This window comes from Galeopterus variegatus, unplaced genomic scaffold, assembly GCF_000696425.1.
Source record: "Galeopterus variegatus unplaced genomic scaffold, G_variegatus-3.0.2 Scaffold167, whole genome shotgun sequence".
NCBI lineage: Eukaryota > Metazoa > Chordata > Mammalia > Dermoptera > Cynocephalidae > Galeopterus > Galeopterus variegatus.
In genome coordinates, this window is record NW_007726278.1 from 421,621 (window position 1) to 440,391 (window position 18,771).

Genomic DNA, 18,771 nt, shown 5'->3' on the forward strand with positions numbered 1-18,771 from the left:
CCCTCAGTTTTTATGTTTTTGTTTTTGTTTTTAAGATTGTTTGATGCTCTTCAAGCATAGTGTTTTCAAAAGTTTGTTTATATTTTTGAGTAATAATTTTGTACACATACTTAAACCATAGCCCATTATTTATAAGAAGTGAATATATATTATTAAATGTGACATGAATAATTTCACCTTTGACTATCAGCAGCATTGTGAAATACATATAAAATCTCTAATCTTTACTTTACCCCATTTTTTTTAAACTGTACTTTATCAGCTTCTTGCCAAAATGTTTATTCCCACAGCTTCAAACACACCCATATAGATAAACCAGACTGCTCTGGACCCCCCATGGATATAAGTAACAAGGCTTCTGGGGAGATCAAAATTGCCTATACTTATTCTGTTAGTTTCCAGGTGAGTTTGTTTTTATCTTTAATATAATGCAGAAATTGATTTTAAATTTGTACTACTTAAACTAATTAAAAATATTAGTGATTAAGCTTGCCAAATAAATAAGCTGTTAATGAGCTGAGTTTTGGAAGAGTTTGTCAGCATACTAAGCAATATAATCACTCTTGAAACTAAGTCTTAGTTTAAATGAGAAGATACCGGAAATTGGAGAATTGAGCCTGATCTAGTGTTATGCATAAGAGAAACATATTAAGACAAAAGGTCAAAATAGGCATGGAGGGTGGTATGGAAATGTCAAGGATATATGCAGAAAGCATTTGGGAAAATAACACCACTTTTAAAGTAAGTATTTCAGTATGAACTTAAATGGAGAGTTTCCTGTTGGTAGATTATCCTGGGAAATGGAAAGGAGTTTTCATTAACTGAGAAGTTTCTTAGGAAGAAAGTGAAAGTTCATTGTTGTGGGAGTTTAGGCAGTATTCCATCTCTGTTTTTAAAAAACTCTTTTGGCAATCCAATATAGTTGTGATGTTTAATATCCCAATTTAATGTTTACTATGCTAGGTTTGCAAAATTAAACTGTGTATTTCTCAATATTAAGAGCTCAGTGTGGGCGACAAGTGCTTGATGCTCATTGTGCCTAGGTTATGACTTTGTGGTGTGCTTAGCTGTCCTATGGGCATTGAGTAAAGAATAAATTATTCCATTCAATTATTTTCTGTAAATATTAAATATAGCTCTAAATTTTGACATCTAAAATAAATATTTACTAGTTATTATTTAAAGCAAGACTTTTAAAAACACAAATATGCAGGTATTGTTAGAAACTCTTATTATTTTTTTGCTGCTTAATTTCATCCCATAGATTTCCCATAGACTTGAATAAATCTAAAACTTCCTGAATCTCATGACTAACCAAAGTTATGATAATTAGAAATTACAGTTATTAACTGAATGGAAGGGCAAGCTGTGAATGTCAGTGTTTGGATTCTTAATATTCTGTGTCAACAGATGCTTATTTAAAGAGATTTTTTTTTTCTGTCCTCCCTCTAGGAAGATAAAACTATCAGATGGGCATCTAGATGGGACTATATTCTGGAATCTATGCCTCATACACACATTCAGTGGTTCAGGTAAGAGTCCAGAGTTTGTATGCTTTTTCCTCACTCCTTGTTCTTCCCTGTGTCCTTTAGAACATCTCATTTACTTTCTAATCCTCTCCAATTTATTCAGAAGTCTTGATTTGGGTTTAAATCTTGGCTTTAAGTATCCGGTTGTGAGTCAGGGCAGATCACTCAATTTCTCAGAGTTCATTTTTTTAGATAGAAATACTTTGTGAGGTTGTTCTGAGGATTAAAGGAGATAATGGAACAGAGTTTTTGAGGACATTACCTGACTTGTAAAAAGTTGTCAGTAAAAAGAAGCTGTTCCTGTTGTTATGACTATGTATTTATTATTATTCTCCTCAAAGCATAATTCAAAATTCTAGAAGGCTGTTCATGGTGTCATAACTCTCCTTTTCCTGTTTCACTGACCAATCTTTTTGATACTCACTAATTCACTGAGTAAATTTGTTCTTCAGTAAATTTTTTGAGGGTACAGGCCAGTCCTTTGTTGATTCCTTGCATCTTGTACTGCAGTGATATGGGCACAGTAGTTACTCAGCACAGTAGAGCTGACCATTGACAAAAGGATTCTAGTTCTAAGCAGACTATAAAACTGTTATGATAAGTATATGAAGTTATATATCTACTAGAAGGAAACATGGAAGAACACAGTTCATTGAATTTGTTGGATTTGGGGTAGTTTTAATTTTGATTTTGATTAATGCTGTTTTAATGTTACTCAATAAACAGCTTAAAAAAGAGTTTCACTGTTTCATAGATTAAGCTGCAGATTAATCATGACATACATATTTCTACAGCATAATGAATTCCCTGGTTATTGTCCTCTTCTTATCTGGAATGGTAGCAATGATTATGTTACGGACACTGCACAAAGATATTGCCAGATATAATCAGATGGATTCTACGGTGAGTGGAAACATTTTAACTAATCCTAGGTCTGCCAAAGATAGTCTTTATTGTTATTTTGGAAAAAGTTGAATTGCTTTAGAATCTGCTTTTAAAATATTCTTCTAAAAAGTTATCTTCAATTCAATAAGGAAATAATACTTAAGAATTGGTATTCTCGGGGCCGGCCCGGTGGCGCATGCGCTAGTGCACCGCTTGGGAAGCGCGGCGGCGCTCCCGCCGAGGGTTCGGATCCCACATACAGACCGGTTCCCGCTCACTGGCTGAGCGAGGCGTGGGGGCAACTCCGAGGGTTGCGATCCCGTTGCTGGTCCCGGTCCGGTACGGGGGCGACACTGAGGGTTGCGATCCGTTGCCGGACACGGAAAAAGACAAAAAAAAAAAAAAAAGAATTGGTATTCTCTAGAAATTTGGCCACCACAGCATTCAGAACCTCATCTGTGTCTAGATTGGTGCAGGATGGGTTATAGGTGCATACCTCCAACTCTGTTTTCTTTCCTCGCTCATGTACAGTCGACTGTCAGATTCTCCATCCTTGGCATACACCCAGTTTGTGGACCAGCAAAGTTGAATAACTCCCAAACAATTTTTATTTGTGTGTATGCTTAATTTTTTTAAAATTAATTTTATATTGCACAATGATTCACTTAGAGTAGATAGCTTAGTTTTGTACCCAGTTTTCCACCACTTTGAAATAACATGCTATAACCCACAAAAATAAATGTAAATAAAATTGAAAAATAAATTAATTTTAAATGAATTTATATTATTTCAACTTTTTGGTATATTCAAAGTAACTTAATGGGCTAGCCTCGTTTATTCTCAAACATTTTAAGTTGTAAAATAATATACGTTTTATACTTTTTCATTTTATAGCAGCCACAATAAATAAAATTTTCACAAGAATCACAGTAATTTTTAATGAATGCAGAAAACTCAAATTTTCATTGTTTTTTCTTCCCTAGCTTCTTCAGCTTTCCCTCCAACCTTACTGTTCTGTTCTGATTGGAAAAAGAACATATTAGTATTTACACACTTTTAACATTTCTACCCTGCTGTCTTTTTTCTATGATTTTTATTGATTTTGTTTCTTATTAAATATTTTATACAATTAATTTCAAAATACTATGTTCATAATTGGCTATTCCAAATAATTGCTGTTAATGGAGTTTTTTTTTTTAATTTGTACAGAGTTGCTGTATGGAATACAGGCCAGTGGTGACGCTGCTCCCATTCTTTTGGTTGTTCTTCTTTTGGGGGGCAGCTGCCAGTATGGGGATTCGAACCCTTGATGCTGCTCCCATTCGTATTCTCCCTCCAGTTTCTTTTTACCACACCAGACAGAGTGAATCTGCTCAAACATAAGTCAGAGTATTTCACTCCCAATCACGACGCTCCAGTGACTTCCTATTTCGCTCAGAGTAAGAGTCTGTACAATGACCTATAAGGCCCTGTATTACCTCTCAGAGCTCTCCTCCAACCATACTGGCCACTTTGCTGTTTCTCAAACATGGCAGGCACACATTCCCACCTCAGAGCCTTCACACTTGCTGTTCTCCCTACTTCAGATGTTTGTCCCTCAGATATTTTCATGTCGACTCCCTTACCTCCTTCAGATCTTTACTGAAATGTGAATCTTCCCTTGGAGATCTTCCCGACTTAAAATTACATCCTTTCCTACTCACATATTCATTACTTCCTATTTTCTCTCTATAATGCTTATTACCATCTATCATACTATGTATTTTACTTACTGATTTTGTTTATTATTGTCTGCCTTCCCAATGAGAACACGTACTCATGAGAGCAGTGATTTTTCTATTACACCCACTGTAGTATGTCTGGTGTTTTAAACAGTGCCAGGCATATAGCTGATGCTCAATAAATACTTATTGAATGAATTAATAAATAAATCAGTCAGTCCTTGATGTACCAGACTTGTTGATGTATTGCTAGGTCATGATAGGTGACAGAGGTATCCAAGGACTCCCCCTACTTCAACTCACCCCCCCCCCCCAAAAAGTGAGCTGGAAGCAATGTAAACCTGAAAGGTTGAGGTTCCCTGTGGGTTGATGCTTCTATCAAGTCTTTAATCAATTGGAAGTTGTCTTAGTCTGTTTTAAGCTGCTATAACAATACCACAGAAATTTATAAAGAACAGAAATTTATTTGGCTCACAATGCTAAAGGCAAGGAAGTCCAAGAACATGGCACTGGCATCTGGAAAGGGTCTTCATGCTATGTCATCTCATGGTGGAAGGCAGACGAGCTAGAGAGGGCAAGAGCACAAGAGGGTGCCAAGTTCGCATTTATAACAGACCCACCCTTGAGATAACTAACCTACTCCCATAGTAATGACATTAATCCATTCATGAGGGCAGAGGCCTCATGACCTAATCACCTAAATTAGGCCCCACCTCCCAACACTGCTGCATTGGGGATTAAGTTTCCAGTACATGAACTTTGGGGGACACATTCAGACCATAGCAGAAGGACATCCCTTGAGTCAGTAGCAAGGAGCTGAGCCTCAGTGTCCTCCTAGATTAAGCTTGGATTCTGGAAGGAGGGCCAATATGGTTCTAGGTTAGTGAGTACCTCTGATTCTTGGCAGAATCAAATAGAAATCATCTGAAAGAAAGTCTCCCACATTTAGATTCACAGGATTCCTCCAATTTAAGATCAATAAAATATGAGCCATCCACAGAAATTTACAGTAAATAACAGATATAGACCCCCAGAGATTTCAGATATCGGAATTATTAGTTACAGAGTATAAATATATTAAAAAGTGACAGATAAGAATTTTGCAGAACAGATGAAAGATAATCTACAGATAAAGGAAACAATGTATCTCAAGTAGAGTAAATAAAAAGAAATCCACATCTCGATTAACTGTGGCAAAACCATAGAACACCAGAGAAAGGAGATCTCAGAATCAGCCAGACTCAAAAAAGACTGAGCATCTACAGAAGAAAGACAATTAGATTGACAATAGAAGCTCAAAGACTACATATCTTTAAATTGGTGAGAGAAATTAAAATTTATATAGAATTGCTTACACAAGGAAGCTATTTTTCAAGAATGGAGGTGAAATACCCTCTTCAGATGAGCAAAGACAGTTGATCACAAACAGACTTTTACTGTTAATAATTCCATCTACTCATTTACACACATGGAATCAGAGAGAGGGAATTCAAAAATGAAACCAATCTAAAGTGAGATTTACAAGGATTGGTGAGCAAAGTAATTCCAAGTAAACATTTTTGTATATAATAATAATGAGTCCACATTTGGAAGTTAACAAAGATGTATCAACAGGAAGAAAACTTATTATTTAGCAAGTAGTATTGGGATAAACTAGGTGTTCATCTGGAAAAAAAATAATGAAGATTCCAACTTTATTTCTTAGGTTAAAATAACTAATGATTTAAATGAAAGTGAATCTATAAAATACCAGATATACACATGGGAAGTTTTGTTTAAATCTTAGAGAAGGGTGGGATTTTACAAGTATGATAGCCATAAAAGAAATGATTGCTCTGTGATGACTACATTTGAAAAGATCCGAATAAGAAAAAATACCGTAAAATAAAAAAAGATGAATATCAAACAGGGAAAAATATTTTAACACCTATCACAGGTAATTCCTCAGTAAATAAAGAAGTAAAATCATTAAGGAAGCAGTCAGTAGTCTAGTAAGAAACTGGACAAGTTACCTGAAAAGAGAGTCTGTAAAAATACAAATGGTTCTTAAATATACGAGGGTACTTCAAAAATACAAATGGTTCTTAAATAAACGAGGGTACTTCAAAAAGTTCATCAAAAAATAGAATTAAAAAGTAATACAAATCTTTTCATGAACTTTCTGAAGTATCCTCGTATAAAAAGATGTGACATCATTCATAATAAGAGAAATGCAAGTTAAAACTACAATGTAATATTGTTTGTTTTCATGGTACTTTGGCAGAAATTAAAATGTTTGGTGTGACCCTGTGTTGAGGGATTGAGACATGAGAATGTAAAGTGGTGTAAACTGTGGAAGGCAATTTGGCAATAATTGTCTTAGTTTATAATACAGTTTGACCCAACAATTCCATTCTTGGAAATTCACCTGGATGCAAAAGACTTTATTATTGCTTTTGCTTATTTTAAAACAACAAATACGTTATTGTTTATAAATAGCAGAAGATTATAAGCAACCCAAATACCCATCAATGGGAGACTAATTTTATATATTATGGAATATCCACATCATGGAGTACTGTATAATCATTAAAAAGAATGAGGTAAGTCTTTATTTTAAAGAGTGGAAGCACCTTCATGATGTTATTAGACTAAAAAAGCAAGGTATGAAATAATGTGTATAATATGCTACCATTTTTGTAAACAAAAAAAGACAAAATGTATTCATGCATTTGCTTACGTATAGGTAGAATATCTCTGCAAGGATAACAAGAATCTAGTCACATTGGTCTGCTCCAGAAAAGGAGACCTGGCTCTCTGGGGGAAACTTAGTTTTCACTTTTACCCTTTGGATTTTTTAATACCTATTTAATTTAGAAAGTAATCAGAAAGGGTTCCTCATCTAATACTGCACTACCTAAAAGAAGAAGTGCATGTACTTTTCTCTGCTATTTTTTAAACAGTCACAAAAGCAAAGTATGTCCATCACCGAGGTCCAACAATTAACTCATGTTTAGTCTTGCTTCATTTGTAGAATCCCACCTACTCCCCCCTCCCAGTTTTTTGAAGCCAATCACAGATATAATTTTATTTAATCCACTTAGAGCCCATGTACTTTTATTTTTTATTTTTATTTTTGTGTGTGTGTGTGTGACCGGTAAGGGGATCGTAACCCTTGGCTTGGTGTCGCCCACACCACACTCAGCCAGTGAGTGCACCGGCCATCCCTATGTAGGATCCGAACCTGCGGCCTCGGCGCTCCCAGCGCCATACTCTCCCGAGTGAGCCACGGGGTCGGCCCCATGTACTTTTAATAATACTTCAACTTTGTACTTTCCTAGTAAATGACCAAATAGAGTCTAATTCCCACGTGTATGGAAGTATTTTATATCAAGGGGAGGGAAATAATCATCTTATAAATTAGTCATTGTAAGAACAGGATTAATACTTACATACAATTTTCCATGTTTCAAATTTCAGTTGATTTATATTCACTAAAAAATAAAATATACATGTAATATGTTAGCAATAGCATTGTCTACTGCTTGCAAAGATAGAAGTTTGGGAATTTGGGGGAGGGATACAGATGTACCCTGGAGTGAATGTTAAGAGAAGAGGCTGGGGAGGCAAGCAGGGCCAGATTCTAAAGGGCTTGTAAGCTTTACAGTTTAAAGGTCATTGAGAAGCTGTTGAAGAACTTTAAACAGCAGTGACTTGGCCAGATGTGTATTTTAGAAAAATTACTTTGAATGTTATGTGGAGAATTGTTCAGAGCAAAGCAAGATTGGAGAGACCAGTCATGAGGCTCTTACAGAATTCCTGGAGACAGGGCCGGCCCGGTGGCGCACTCGGGAGAGTGCAGCGCTGGAAGCTCGCGTCGCTCCCTACTCGGGTTTGGATCCTATATAGGAATGGCCGATGCGCTCACTGGCTGAGCGCGGTGCGGGTGACACCAAGCCAAGGGTTGCGATCCCCTTACCAGTCACGAAAAAAAAAAAAAAAAGAGAGAGAGAATTCCCGGGGAGAGGGGGTTGGGGGGGGGGGGGAAGTGGACAGATACCTCCTGTTTAGGAGATGAGGTGCAGCTGGTTGACAGCTTTGCTAGAAGAGGGAGAGAAGTCAGTGAGTGACCTCAGGTTTCTGCTTCAGATCACCTGGTTGGTTTAAAGGATCCTCTGGCTGCTGTATTGAGGATCAATTGCACAGGGGCAAGGGCAGAAATGCTGAGACCAGTTTAGTGTGTATTGCAGTTTCCCCCCGGTGACAGGGGAGAGGTCTTGTGTATATACAGATGGTTCCCCACTTAACGATGGTTTTTGACTTTATGATGGTGCAAAAGTAATAGGCATTTAGTACACTCTTCGACTTAGTATGGGGTTACATCTGAACAAACCCATCGTAAATTGAAAATATTGTGAGCCAAAAGTGGATTTATCTGGGCATAACCCCTTATGAGTAAGTCGTGGAGCATCTGTATTTTGGAGATAGAGGTGCAGAGTTTGTTAAAGGTTTGTATGCGAGATGTGAAAAAAAGGGGAAAATCAAAGATGACTCGGGTTTTGGGGACTGAGCAGCTGGAAGGATGGAGTTTTTATTCACTGGGGAAGTCTGAAGGAAGAATCAATTTAGGTGGGGAGAGAGAATCAGTTGTGTGAGAGTTCAGTTGTGGATAATTCTGTTCAAGATGTCTGTTTAAACAACCAAGTGGAGCTGTTGATTAGATACTTGGATATATGTCTGGAGATCAGGTGCACAGTTTGGTCCAGTAACAGCAACTTATTAATGTGTTGATAGCCAAACTTACTGTACTAGCAGAGTAGCTATAATATGAGAGCTAGTAGTATCTGCTTATTTTGGAGATTAATAAATGTAGGTTGAAAAGGACAGAGTATGATTAAAAATTAAGTTATGATAACTAGACTTAGAGTAGAACTAGGTAGGAATCACATTGTCTTTGTCAGGTTTCTTAATATAGACCTTAACACACAACATTTCTTTAAAAACAATTTTAAAAAGCCAGATGAAGTTCCGTGAGTCAAGCTTTATCCTTCAAAATTGAAATAGATAATTAACATTTCTAAGTTTTCTTAATCTTTTTCTGTAACAGCATATTCAACAGTGAACAAACTATCTAGTTGTCTTGGTGACAACACATGACAATTCAATTGACTTCATTCCCTTTTTAGGAGGATGCCCAGGAAGAATTTGGCTGGAAACTAGTTCATGGTGATATATTCCGTCCTCCAAGAAAAGGGATGCTGCTATCAGTCTTTCTAGGATCCGGGACACAGATTTTAATTATGACTTTTGTGACTCTATGTAAGTATTAGGTGAAAGAGTAGAAAATACTTAAAAAAAAAAAAAAATTTGAAAACCAGTTTTCCTAAGTGAGTTGCTAGGCTAGATTGTTTTTAAGAGTCCTTCATTTCTCAAAATTTGTGTGCTTTGACTGCAAGTGACTTGGGGAAGGGTTAGCTGCGCCCAAAGACTGACTCTTGGTATCTCCCTTCAGCTCCTTTGAGACCAAGCCTTTGTCATGGTGGCACTGAGCGGGAGATGAGTTAGGTCCTTAGGGACTGTCTGGGTCTGAATCTGGGTGATCTGGAATCAGGGTCACTGAGGTTGACTGTCCCACCCAGCCTTCAGGGGGAAGGAGCAGTCTGATTAGGATTCCAAGACATTCTTGGCTTCCACTGAGGGAGGAGGGAAGAAGAGGTGGTGGGGCAGGAAGCTTTTTGTAGATCTTTCTCATCTAGGAAGGATTTAGGAAGCAAGACTTCTTTTTTTCTCTAGCAGTTCAAGAAAGATCTTCCTATACAAAAATTATCTCCTCTATGTGCCACCTGAACAGCTTTAAAAATTTTATTACTTAAATTTTTGTCAATTAAGACAATCTTTTTTTTTTTTTCAGTAGACCTCCCTTAAAGGTATTGCCCTGCCACAGGGGCACACCCGAAACAGTTACAGCAAGCGATTTATTCCCTAGTGCACAGGTCCCTCCCCCAGTTCCTCATTGGCTAAGTAATATGAGGTGTACAGTCTTCCTGGACTTTGTCTAAGATTTATTATCCCCTTGTAAGGCATCCCTTTGTCTTATGGCTCAGGACAAGCCCACAAAAAAGGCCTGCCAAAAGTCCTGAGAAGGGAGAAGAACCAGGAAATGAAGAGAACAAAGGGCTAGTGATTAACTACCATCTTGAGAAGTCATTTCTCAAGAGGGGTGTGCTGCTTCTGAGTTCTGCCCACTCAGGGGGACTCTCTGGGAATGGGTTGAGCTGGTTAAACAAACTTTGCTAAGCTTTTCTTGAAAGTGAATCACTTAGGCTGTTTCCTTACTTACATTTTCCATATTTTCCTTTATGCCTGCTATTGGTGAACAGTAATAGCAAATGAATATTCCTGGAAGAATTCAGAAACAGCTGACCTTTTAATAATTGTTTTAGTGAACACTTGTTCTTATGTTTGATTGCATATTAAATACATAATACTATAGTCATTTTCTGTTAGTGAAAGTGTTCTATATTTTTATGATGGAATTAACTATATAAATGCTTTGCAAAGAGGATTATCATTTCTAAATGTCTTGCACCTGAATAAATTTGGGAACCACTGACTCATATTTCCAGCCTCAATTTGAAGACTAGAGCATTTTTTTTAAATGTTCTAACAGCATACAGCTTTGATAGGTAGGGCTAGAATTTTAAGTATATTATACTGAAGAGAGTAGGTTGGGAGAAGGTGTGATAAACAGGGTTTGGACACAGCCAGTGGATAGCATGAAGGCCCTGGATGCCAGAGAGCCATGGTGGACTTAGAACAGAATAGATGCTTGAAGGTAAAATTTTGCTTTAAAGTTTTATCAGGAGCTGCCTTCTGCCACCATCTAGTCCTTGCTGGGGTCAGCTAGAAAGTGAACTTGTAAGGAAAAGAAGTTTCAGAGAGTCTAGGACAGGAAATGATAAGAGTCGTTCTCCATTAGTCCTCAAATATGAACTTCCTGCTTAAGGCCAGCCCATTTCTCAGGCCTGGGGAGGAGTAGTGGGGTGTAACTTTGCTGAAATCCAGGTTGATCTTCTAAAACTACCCTGATTTGTTTCCTGCTGATCATGACTTAGGTTCTAGTCAGAAGGTATGTGTGCTTGGTCATGTATGCGCTTGTTCATGTACATTCGCGGGAGAACACTGGAGATTTTCTCACTGCTGGGATTAGAAAGCCACTGGAAATTCTTCTTGGCATTATCTAACTAGTGTTGGGATTCTGAGCACATCATAACTTCTGAGCCACAGTTTAAAGCTGGGAATCTCTATGGAATAAGATAGCGTTTTTATTTTCATTAGCAGTAAGGGTTATACAGAGAAAAGCAAACAAAGTTAATCAAGCATTGACCAGATTTTTCAGTAATTCATTTTCAGAAAGCTAATGGTACTGTGAAATCTTTTCCTCCGTTTTGCTCTTTGAGTAGATTCTGTCTTGTTGCTTATGTTTGACTGTTGTAAGGTTTTTTCACTCCCAGAGGACCCAGTATTTTTAAATGAACAAAAGTGGGAGTATTTCACAGTGCAAGTATTTTTATTAATGTTAATTTTAAAAGCTCTACTTGAATCTCAGAAGAGCTGAAAGCACTCTCTAGCATCCAGTCAGCCTCCCCCAATCACAGGAAAGATGGGGTCTTATGGACCCTGACAAGAAACTTATGAAGTAGGGTTTGCCTTATGTATGATATATTGATGCAGTACATTAAATATTCCTCAGGTTTGGTATAACTGTTTGGTATAACTGTATGGGAGAAAGTATGTTTTTTCATGAAGTTGTATCTGTTTTTTGTTTTTAAAAATGAGAGGATTCTTCTATCATTCCACAAGAAAGGAAACAGTGATATTAATAACCTCTAATGACTTATTTTTTAGTTTTTGCTTGCCTGGGATTTTTGTCACCTGCCAATCGAGGAGCACTGATGACATGTGCTGTGGTCTTGTGGGTGCTGCTGGGCACGCCTGCAGGCTATGTTGCTGCCAGATTCTATAAGTGTAAGTAAAAACTACTGTGACTGGGTGTCAGATCAGGAATTGAATCTGCCACAGCAATGGGTCTGAGCCTATGTGTCAGATAGGTGATGCTCTGTAAACAGTTTGTATTGTAGGTGTCTATCTTTAGTTAAAAGAAGCCTGGTGGGTGATTTCTTTTGTGATATGGATGACTATACCTAGATTTATTTTTTCAAAAATGCTTAAACAGTGAAATAAGCAAATGTAGTTGCTACTTATCCATATCCCCTTCCTCCTCCTCCTTTTCTTTCAAGCTTTGGCTTAACAGGTTGGGTTGAACAACTTAGATTTGCTACACTCATTGAAGCATATATAGACTAATAAAGGAAGAATGTATACAAATGAGTATCACTGATTTCTTAACTAAAACAAGTAATATATAAGTATACATATACAAGGTCATACTTAATGTCGTATCAATCGAATATAAAAGTAAACCAAATTAAGATGGCACTATTTTGTGATATCATTAGTTACAATCTCTTATATTCTTGCTTTCCAGAAGTAAAATAAAGCTCAAAGAACAATGGGTCAGGGCTGCAGAGTCACGATGAACTATGATTAGACGAGTCAGAAAGCAACATGGCAGGGGAGTGCATGCAGAGTTGGCCTACTTAGAAATGCTAAACTCCCATCTAGATAGCCCTATCAGTCATTTGTAATTTACAGTGATTCTCTATGGTCTTTTGATATGAAAAAGGTTTGAGGTAAAACACGGTAGAGTTCCATAGGTGACCTTAAGGTGGGGTTGGGTAGTCTTAGCCCAAAGTAGAAATATTAGCTAGTCTTTGCCAGATACAGTATTCTCCTGAATATGTGAAACCTTGTATGTATGTGTATGTAAGTGTGTTTTAATTTCTGTGAATTTTGTCAAGTTTTTTTTTTTTTTTTTCCACCCTTTTCTAAAGGACATAGGATTAGGGTAGTCATACGTATTTTAACACAAGTGAGATATGGTCAGAGCCCTGCCTGCCACACCAGCCTTTTTTCATGCCATGCCCCCCTTTCTCACAATTTCAGCCATGCTGGCCTTCTGTCAGCTTCTCAGCCAGGCTGTGTGCTTTCTCACCTGCCTCTCCACAGCCATGCCTGTCCACACTTCTCCCAGTAATGCTTCTCCATCCTTCAGTCTCACCACTGCACACCAGTTTGCATGTTCATCGGGCAAAACATTACTGAGAGGTGCTTCATGTGGCCCCATCACAAAAATAGTTCATTTTATAGAATCATTTCTAATGTTTCAAAAAATATTTTTTGAATTTTGATTGGAGTTGTATTAAACCCAGAATTAATAATTTCACAAGTCTCTTTATTAGTAACACTGAATTCATATCATATGTATGATCTATTTATATGTATATACAATTTTATCATTTTCTTTTATGGGAAATGGTACTTAAACTTATGTGTAAACTATGTTAAAACTTTTTTAGAAAGCAAAGGTGTTCTCAGATCTCAGCCAGGTTCATCTCCAACTTTTAAACTGGAAGCGGAGAAGTATTTTTTTATTCTATGAACTTCGGTATTTGATTTTCTTTTAAAGTAAAAAAATAAGTAAAACCCAAGTTGGAGAGGCCCAAAGGAGAATAAAAAGTTTGTAAGCAAATTTGTTCTGTCAGATGGCCATAACCCTTCAATTCTTCTTAGTTGCCTTAGCTGACACATTCATCTCCCCACCCCCTACCAGAAACCATAATGCTAGAGGAATCCTGAAGATTCAGACCTACTATGGAAATGGAAATGTGTTGCATGTCAGGTTTGAAGATCCCTAGTTTTATAACAAGTTCTGAAACTGACAGCAAGATAAATGAGAATCCCCAGTGTGCCCTTTCTATCCCAGTCTCATTGACTAATACTGGCTTAGGATTTAAGGGGTTTGTTTTGTTTTGAGGTTAAAAAAAAAAAAAAAACTGATCTGGATGACTTTCCTTTAATATTGGACTTCTTTTATGCAGAAACAAAGTTCTCCAGAGCAGGACTTATTCAGGGCAGTCCCATGCTGTGCATCTCAGATTTGAATCATTTGATATGGGCATAGAATGTCATATTTACTAATATTTTCTAGGAATGAGCACCCAGTGCTGCCTGACAGTTTGGAAGATACCAGACTCAGAATATGGATGTTCGGTTTGTTTTAAAGTTAACTCTGTATTTATACCAATTTTGTTTCCTTCTATAGCTTTTGGAGGTGAGAAGTGGAAAACCAATGTTTTATTGACATCATTTCTTTGTCCTGGGTAAGTGAATTTTTCAATAATTACTTTCTTAACATAGTCATGTTTTAGTCTTCAAATTTTCAGTCTCTTGAGTCTTTAATCCTCTCGGTCTCTAAATCATATACCTAAGAAAACTAATTTAATTTTTGCAAAGGAGTAAAAAGTGAATATTTAATAAACATTTGCCAAGTGCCTACTACATGCCTTATCTGGGGAAGGTACCTATATACATAAGAAATGTTTTCATTTTTCTTAAAAGTCTTTCTATTTTTAATCTGTAGTGGTCAGTCAGACATGTTGTCATATAGGACTGCATTTAAAGCTTTTGACCAAATCACAGGAAGGGATACTCACCTGAAGATAGTTCAGGCAAGCATTGATTTTTGGATTTTTATCAAAAACTATTGCCACTTTTCAGAGTTTATATCATTAAGTAGAGTAACATGTACCAAAAATAAACAATCAGGGGCCGGCCCGGTGGTGCACTCGGTAGAGTGCTGCCCTTCCTGCCGAGGGTTCGGATCCCATATAGAGACCGGTCAGCTCACTGGTTGAGTGCGGTGTGGGCGCGACACCAAGGGTTGCGATCCTGTTACCGGTCACGAAAAAAGACAAAAAGGAAAAAATAAAATAAAATAAAATAATAAATAAACAATCACCACAAATTAGATAAACAAAAATTTTGACTTTCTGGAGGGCAGCTTCTGATCTCAAGTTTCCGACAGGCTTCTGGTCCTAGAAATAGAACCTGCTTTCTCCCTATCTTCCACATTTCTGGTGGACAAGAATTGGCACATAAACCAGGCAGCAGAATAAAAAGCCAAAGGTGAAATCTAGAAACCAGAAATAAAAGCCTGATAACAGCAGCATTTTTGTACACGTTTGGGTTTTGTACGTGTTTGGGATAAATATTTTCTGTGATTATCTCCATTGAAAATCCATGTCCTTCTCAGCCATTCATGTTCTATTCAGATTTTCATGCTTTTCTCAAGCCTTTATGTTCTCTGTCAACTCAAGAAGTATTCCTCCTTATGAAGACTGTCTACCTTTGATTTCCCTCAGAATCCTGCCTTTCAGTCCTCCCCCTGTCTTTGACATCTTCCACTGCTCCCTTTCCATATGTTCTGTCCATGTCGTTCTTCCCTTATTCCTACAAAAATGCTTAGGCCTCCCAAACCCTAAAAAGAGCTTCCCAAAAGCATCTTCCCCTCTACTGTCTTATTTCTTTTCCATTCCCATTTTCTCAGCATACATTTGCAGTGTAAACTGATGTAATCTATATTTTTCCCAATCATTTTACTGGAACTTCTAAGGTTACCAGTAATGTTCACATTTTCCAATCTAGAAACCATTTTCTCTGTGTCTGCTTCTGTATATTGTCTAACATTTGAACACCTTTTCCTTGAAACTCTTCCTTCCTTGTTTGGCTTCATAGAAATTATCCTATACTGGTTCTTTTTTATGTCTCTGATCAACCCTTCTCTGATTTATATTCTTCATCCCACCCTTTAAAGTAAGTGTTCATCAGCAGGACGGTGAGGTAAGTAGAGAGAGGGAGCTAAGAACCCAAGTATTCCAGGGACGAGGGGACTTGGTGTTTTCCTAAGATAGAAAGATCATTTAATAACAGGAAATCTAGTCCTGATATTTTACATAAATAAATAACTGCATATAATTATTGCAGCAGATGCAACAAAATGGCATGTGATAATATTTAACATTGTTTCCATGTTTTTAAAAAAATTTTTTTTTTTTTTTTTTTTAAAAGATGACCGGTAAGGGGATCTTAACCCTTGACTTGGTGTTGTCAGCACCACGCTCAGCCAGTGAGCGAACCGGCCATCCCTATGTGGGATCCGAACCTGGGGCCTTGGTGTTATTAGCACCGCACTCTACCGAGTGAGCCACGGGCCGGCCCTTTTTTAAAAATTTAATGAAGAGAAAAATATTTCCTTATATTAAAAAATCTTGGGCCGAGCCCGTGGCGCACTCGGGAGAGTGCAGCGCTGGGAGCGCGGGAGCGCAGCAGTGCTCCTGCTGCGGATTCGGATCCTATATAGGGATGACCGGTTCGCTCACAGCGCTCACTGGCTGAGTGCGGTGCGGCCGGTCTCAAAAAGGACAAAAAAAAAAAAAATCATATCTCTAATTCAAAATCAACATTATTTAATGATAATAAAAGACCAGAAACATTTCCGTTAAATCACTTTTATGGCTTCAATTATCTAAGTTCTGTTCTTACTCACAGTAAGGCAAGAAACAGAAATAAGAGGAATACATCCCTAAAAAGTAGAGATCATACTATTATTTATAAGTGATATGATTTGTACACAAAGAACACCAACAAATTTTAATTGTAAAACTTGTAGAATTAATAAAAAGAGTGACAGAAGGGCTAGAGATCAATTAATATTCCAAGATCCCAAATGACACCAATCATCTATTAAATGTTTTAATGATAGTTGTAGTTGTGTGGGAAGAGGACTCTATTCACAGAAAACCCACACAGTACCTGAAATAACCTGTTGAAATATTCACGATTCATATGACAAGTCTACAAAGATTTTTAACTAGTAAGAGACACATTCACCATTGTATTAGTCTGTTTCTGCTGCTTATAACAGAAATACCTGAAACTGGCTACTGTATAAAGAAATGAAATTTATTTATATAGTTTCAGAGGCTGGGAAGTCCAAAGTCCAGGGAACACATTTGGTGAGGGCATTCTTGTTGGCAGTGACTCTCCACAGAGACACAGGCTATCACATGGTAGATGGCTGGCAAGAGAGAGCCAAGCTCCTCACTTGCTCTGCTTTTAAAGCCATGAGAACTACAGCCATTACTCCATGAATGGATCAATCTATTCACAAGGGCACAGTCCTCATGATCTAATCACCTTTTCAAGGCCCCACCTTTCAATTACCATAATAGGATTTCCGACCTTCTTAAGAGTTATAATGAAGATTAAGCTTCTAATACGTGAAATTTGGGGGGACATATTCAAGCCATGTCAGCCTCGTTACTTGATGAAAAGAGCAAGTATTATGAAGATGTTTTGAAATGTCCAGATGCTGCCAAGCTGGAGAACACAGAAACAGACCATGTGTACATGGAAGCATGCTAGATGTGGCATTACAAGCCAGAGGAGCTGTTAAATAAATGGTGCTGGAACCACTGATTACCTTTATGAAGGGAGAAAAATTCTATTCTAATGTCACACATATAAAATCCATTCTAGGTGTCCTAAATGTAACAGGCATAAAACTATTAGATGAAGATATAGAAGAGTATCTTCATGATCCCAGGTTTGGAAAGGCTTTCTTCTCTTAAACAAGATACATGAAGAGTAAAGGAAAAAAAAATTGATGCATCTAAAACTGTGTGGGATATATAGAACTGATTATTGTATGATTACAGCCATGTTTTAAAAAGTGTAATCAGAAGAAAGACTGAAAGGAAATTAACTGCACATATTCAGATGTTTTGGTTTAGAAAAAGCCACAGTGGGAGAATAAGATATTTTACAAGGAATTAAAAACTGGAGTATATAAATAACTCATATATACGACTATAAGGCATGCAACCCAAATGAAAAATCAGCAGTAGATGTAACCAGCAAGTCACAGAAGGTAAAACCTAAAATGCCAACAAACACCAGATGCTAGCCACAGTTGTCAATAGGAAATACAAGTTAAAAGGACAAATTTGACAATTCTGAGGGTCATGAAAATATGTAAAGAGGTAATTTACATAAGCTGCTAGTAGGAGTTTGTCAGGCAAAACTAAAGAGTAATCTGGTAGTTTCTAGTAAAGTTTTAAATTCACATAATCTATGACTAAGCAATTTCACTTTCTTTGCATATATATTAGAAACATAGAAGTTGTAGTATTAATCACGTTATCGTTCCTACCATTTTGCTTCTAACACTGGTTTTACCCAGAAGCCTGTTGTGTCTTTCAGGATTGTTTTTGCTGACTTCTTTATAATGAATCTGATTCTCTGGGGAGAAGGATCTTCAGCAGCTATTCCTTTTGGAACATTGGTTGCCATATTGGCCCTTTGGTTCTGCATATCTGTGCCCCTGACATTTATTGGTGCATACTTTGGTTTTAAGAAGAATGTAAGTTTATACGTATTGACTTATTCAAATGAATTTCATCTGTGGAAATTAGCATATGCCACCTTGAAAGACATAAAAGTGTCTAGAAGATATAAACTTGTCCCGTGGGATCTGGATTTCATAGAAAATTGAAGCATTCAAATAGTAGTAGCATTTAAGAATGTGGTAGAGAGGTTACAGATGTAAACTTAGATTTCAGAGTTTTTTAAGTAAATGGAAACTAATATAGATTAATTGGGAAAGAAATGCTGATATAAACTAATGAAAACTTTGA

The 18,771-nt window shown here is 37.1% G+C and overlaps 1 protein-coding gene across 1 annotated transcript in view; it reads left to right on the forward strand.

The window, feature by feature from the left end:
- The window catches only part of TM9SF2 (transmembrane 9 superfamily member 2), a 62,875-nt gene that overhangs the window by 32,546 nt on the left and 11,558 nt on the right, over positions 1-18,771 (forward strand). The window contains exons 7-13 of the mRNA XM_008594773.1: positions 291-402; positions 1,453-1,532; positions 2,324-2,432; positions 9,301-9,433; positions 12,023-12,142; positions 14,340-14,397; positions 18,338-18,497. Of these exons, the coding sequence (XP_008592995.1) occupies positions 291-402; positions 1,453-1,532; positions 2,324-2,432; positions 9,301-9,433; positions 12,023-12,142; positions 14,340-14,397; positions 18,338-18,497 (772 nt within the window). The remainder of the gene's footprint in view (positions 1-290; positions 403-1,452; positions 1,533-2,323; positions 2,433-9,300; positions 9,434-12,022; positions 12,143-14,339; positions 14,398-18,337; positions 18,498-18,771) is intronic.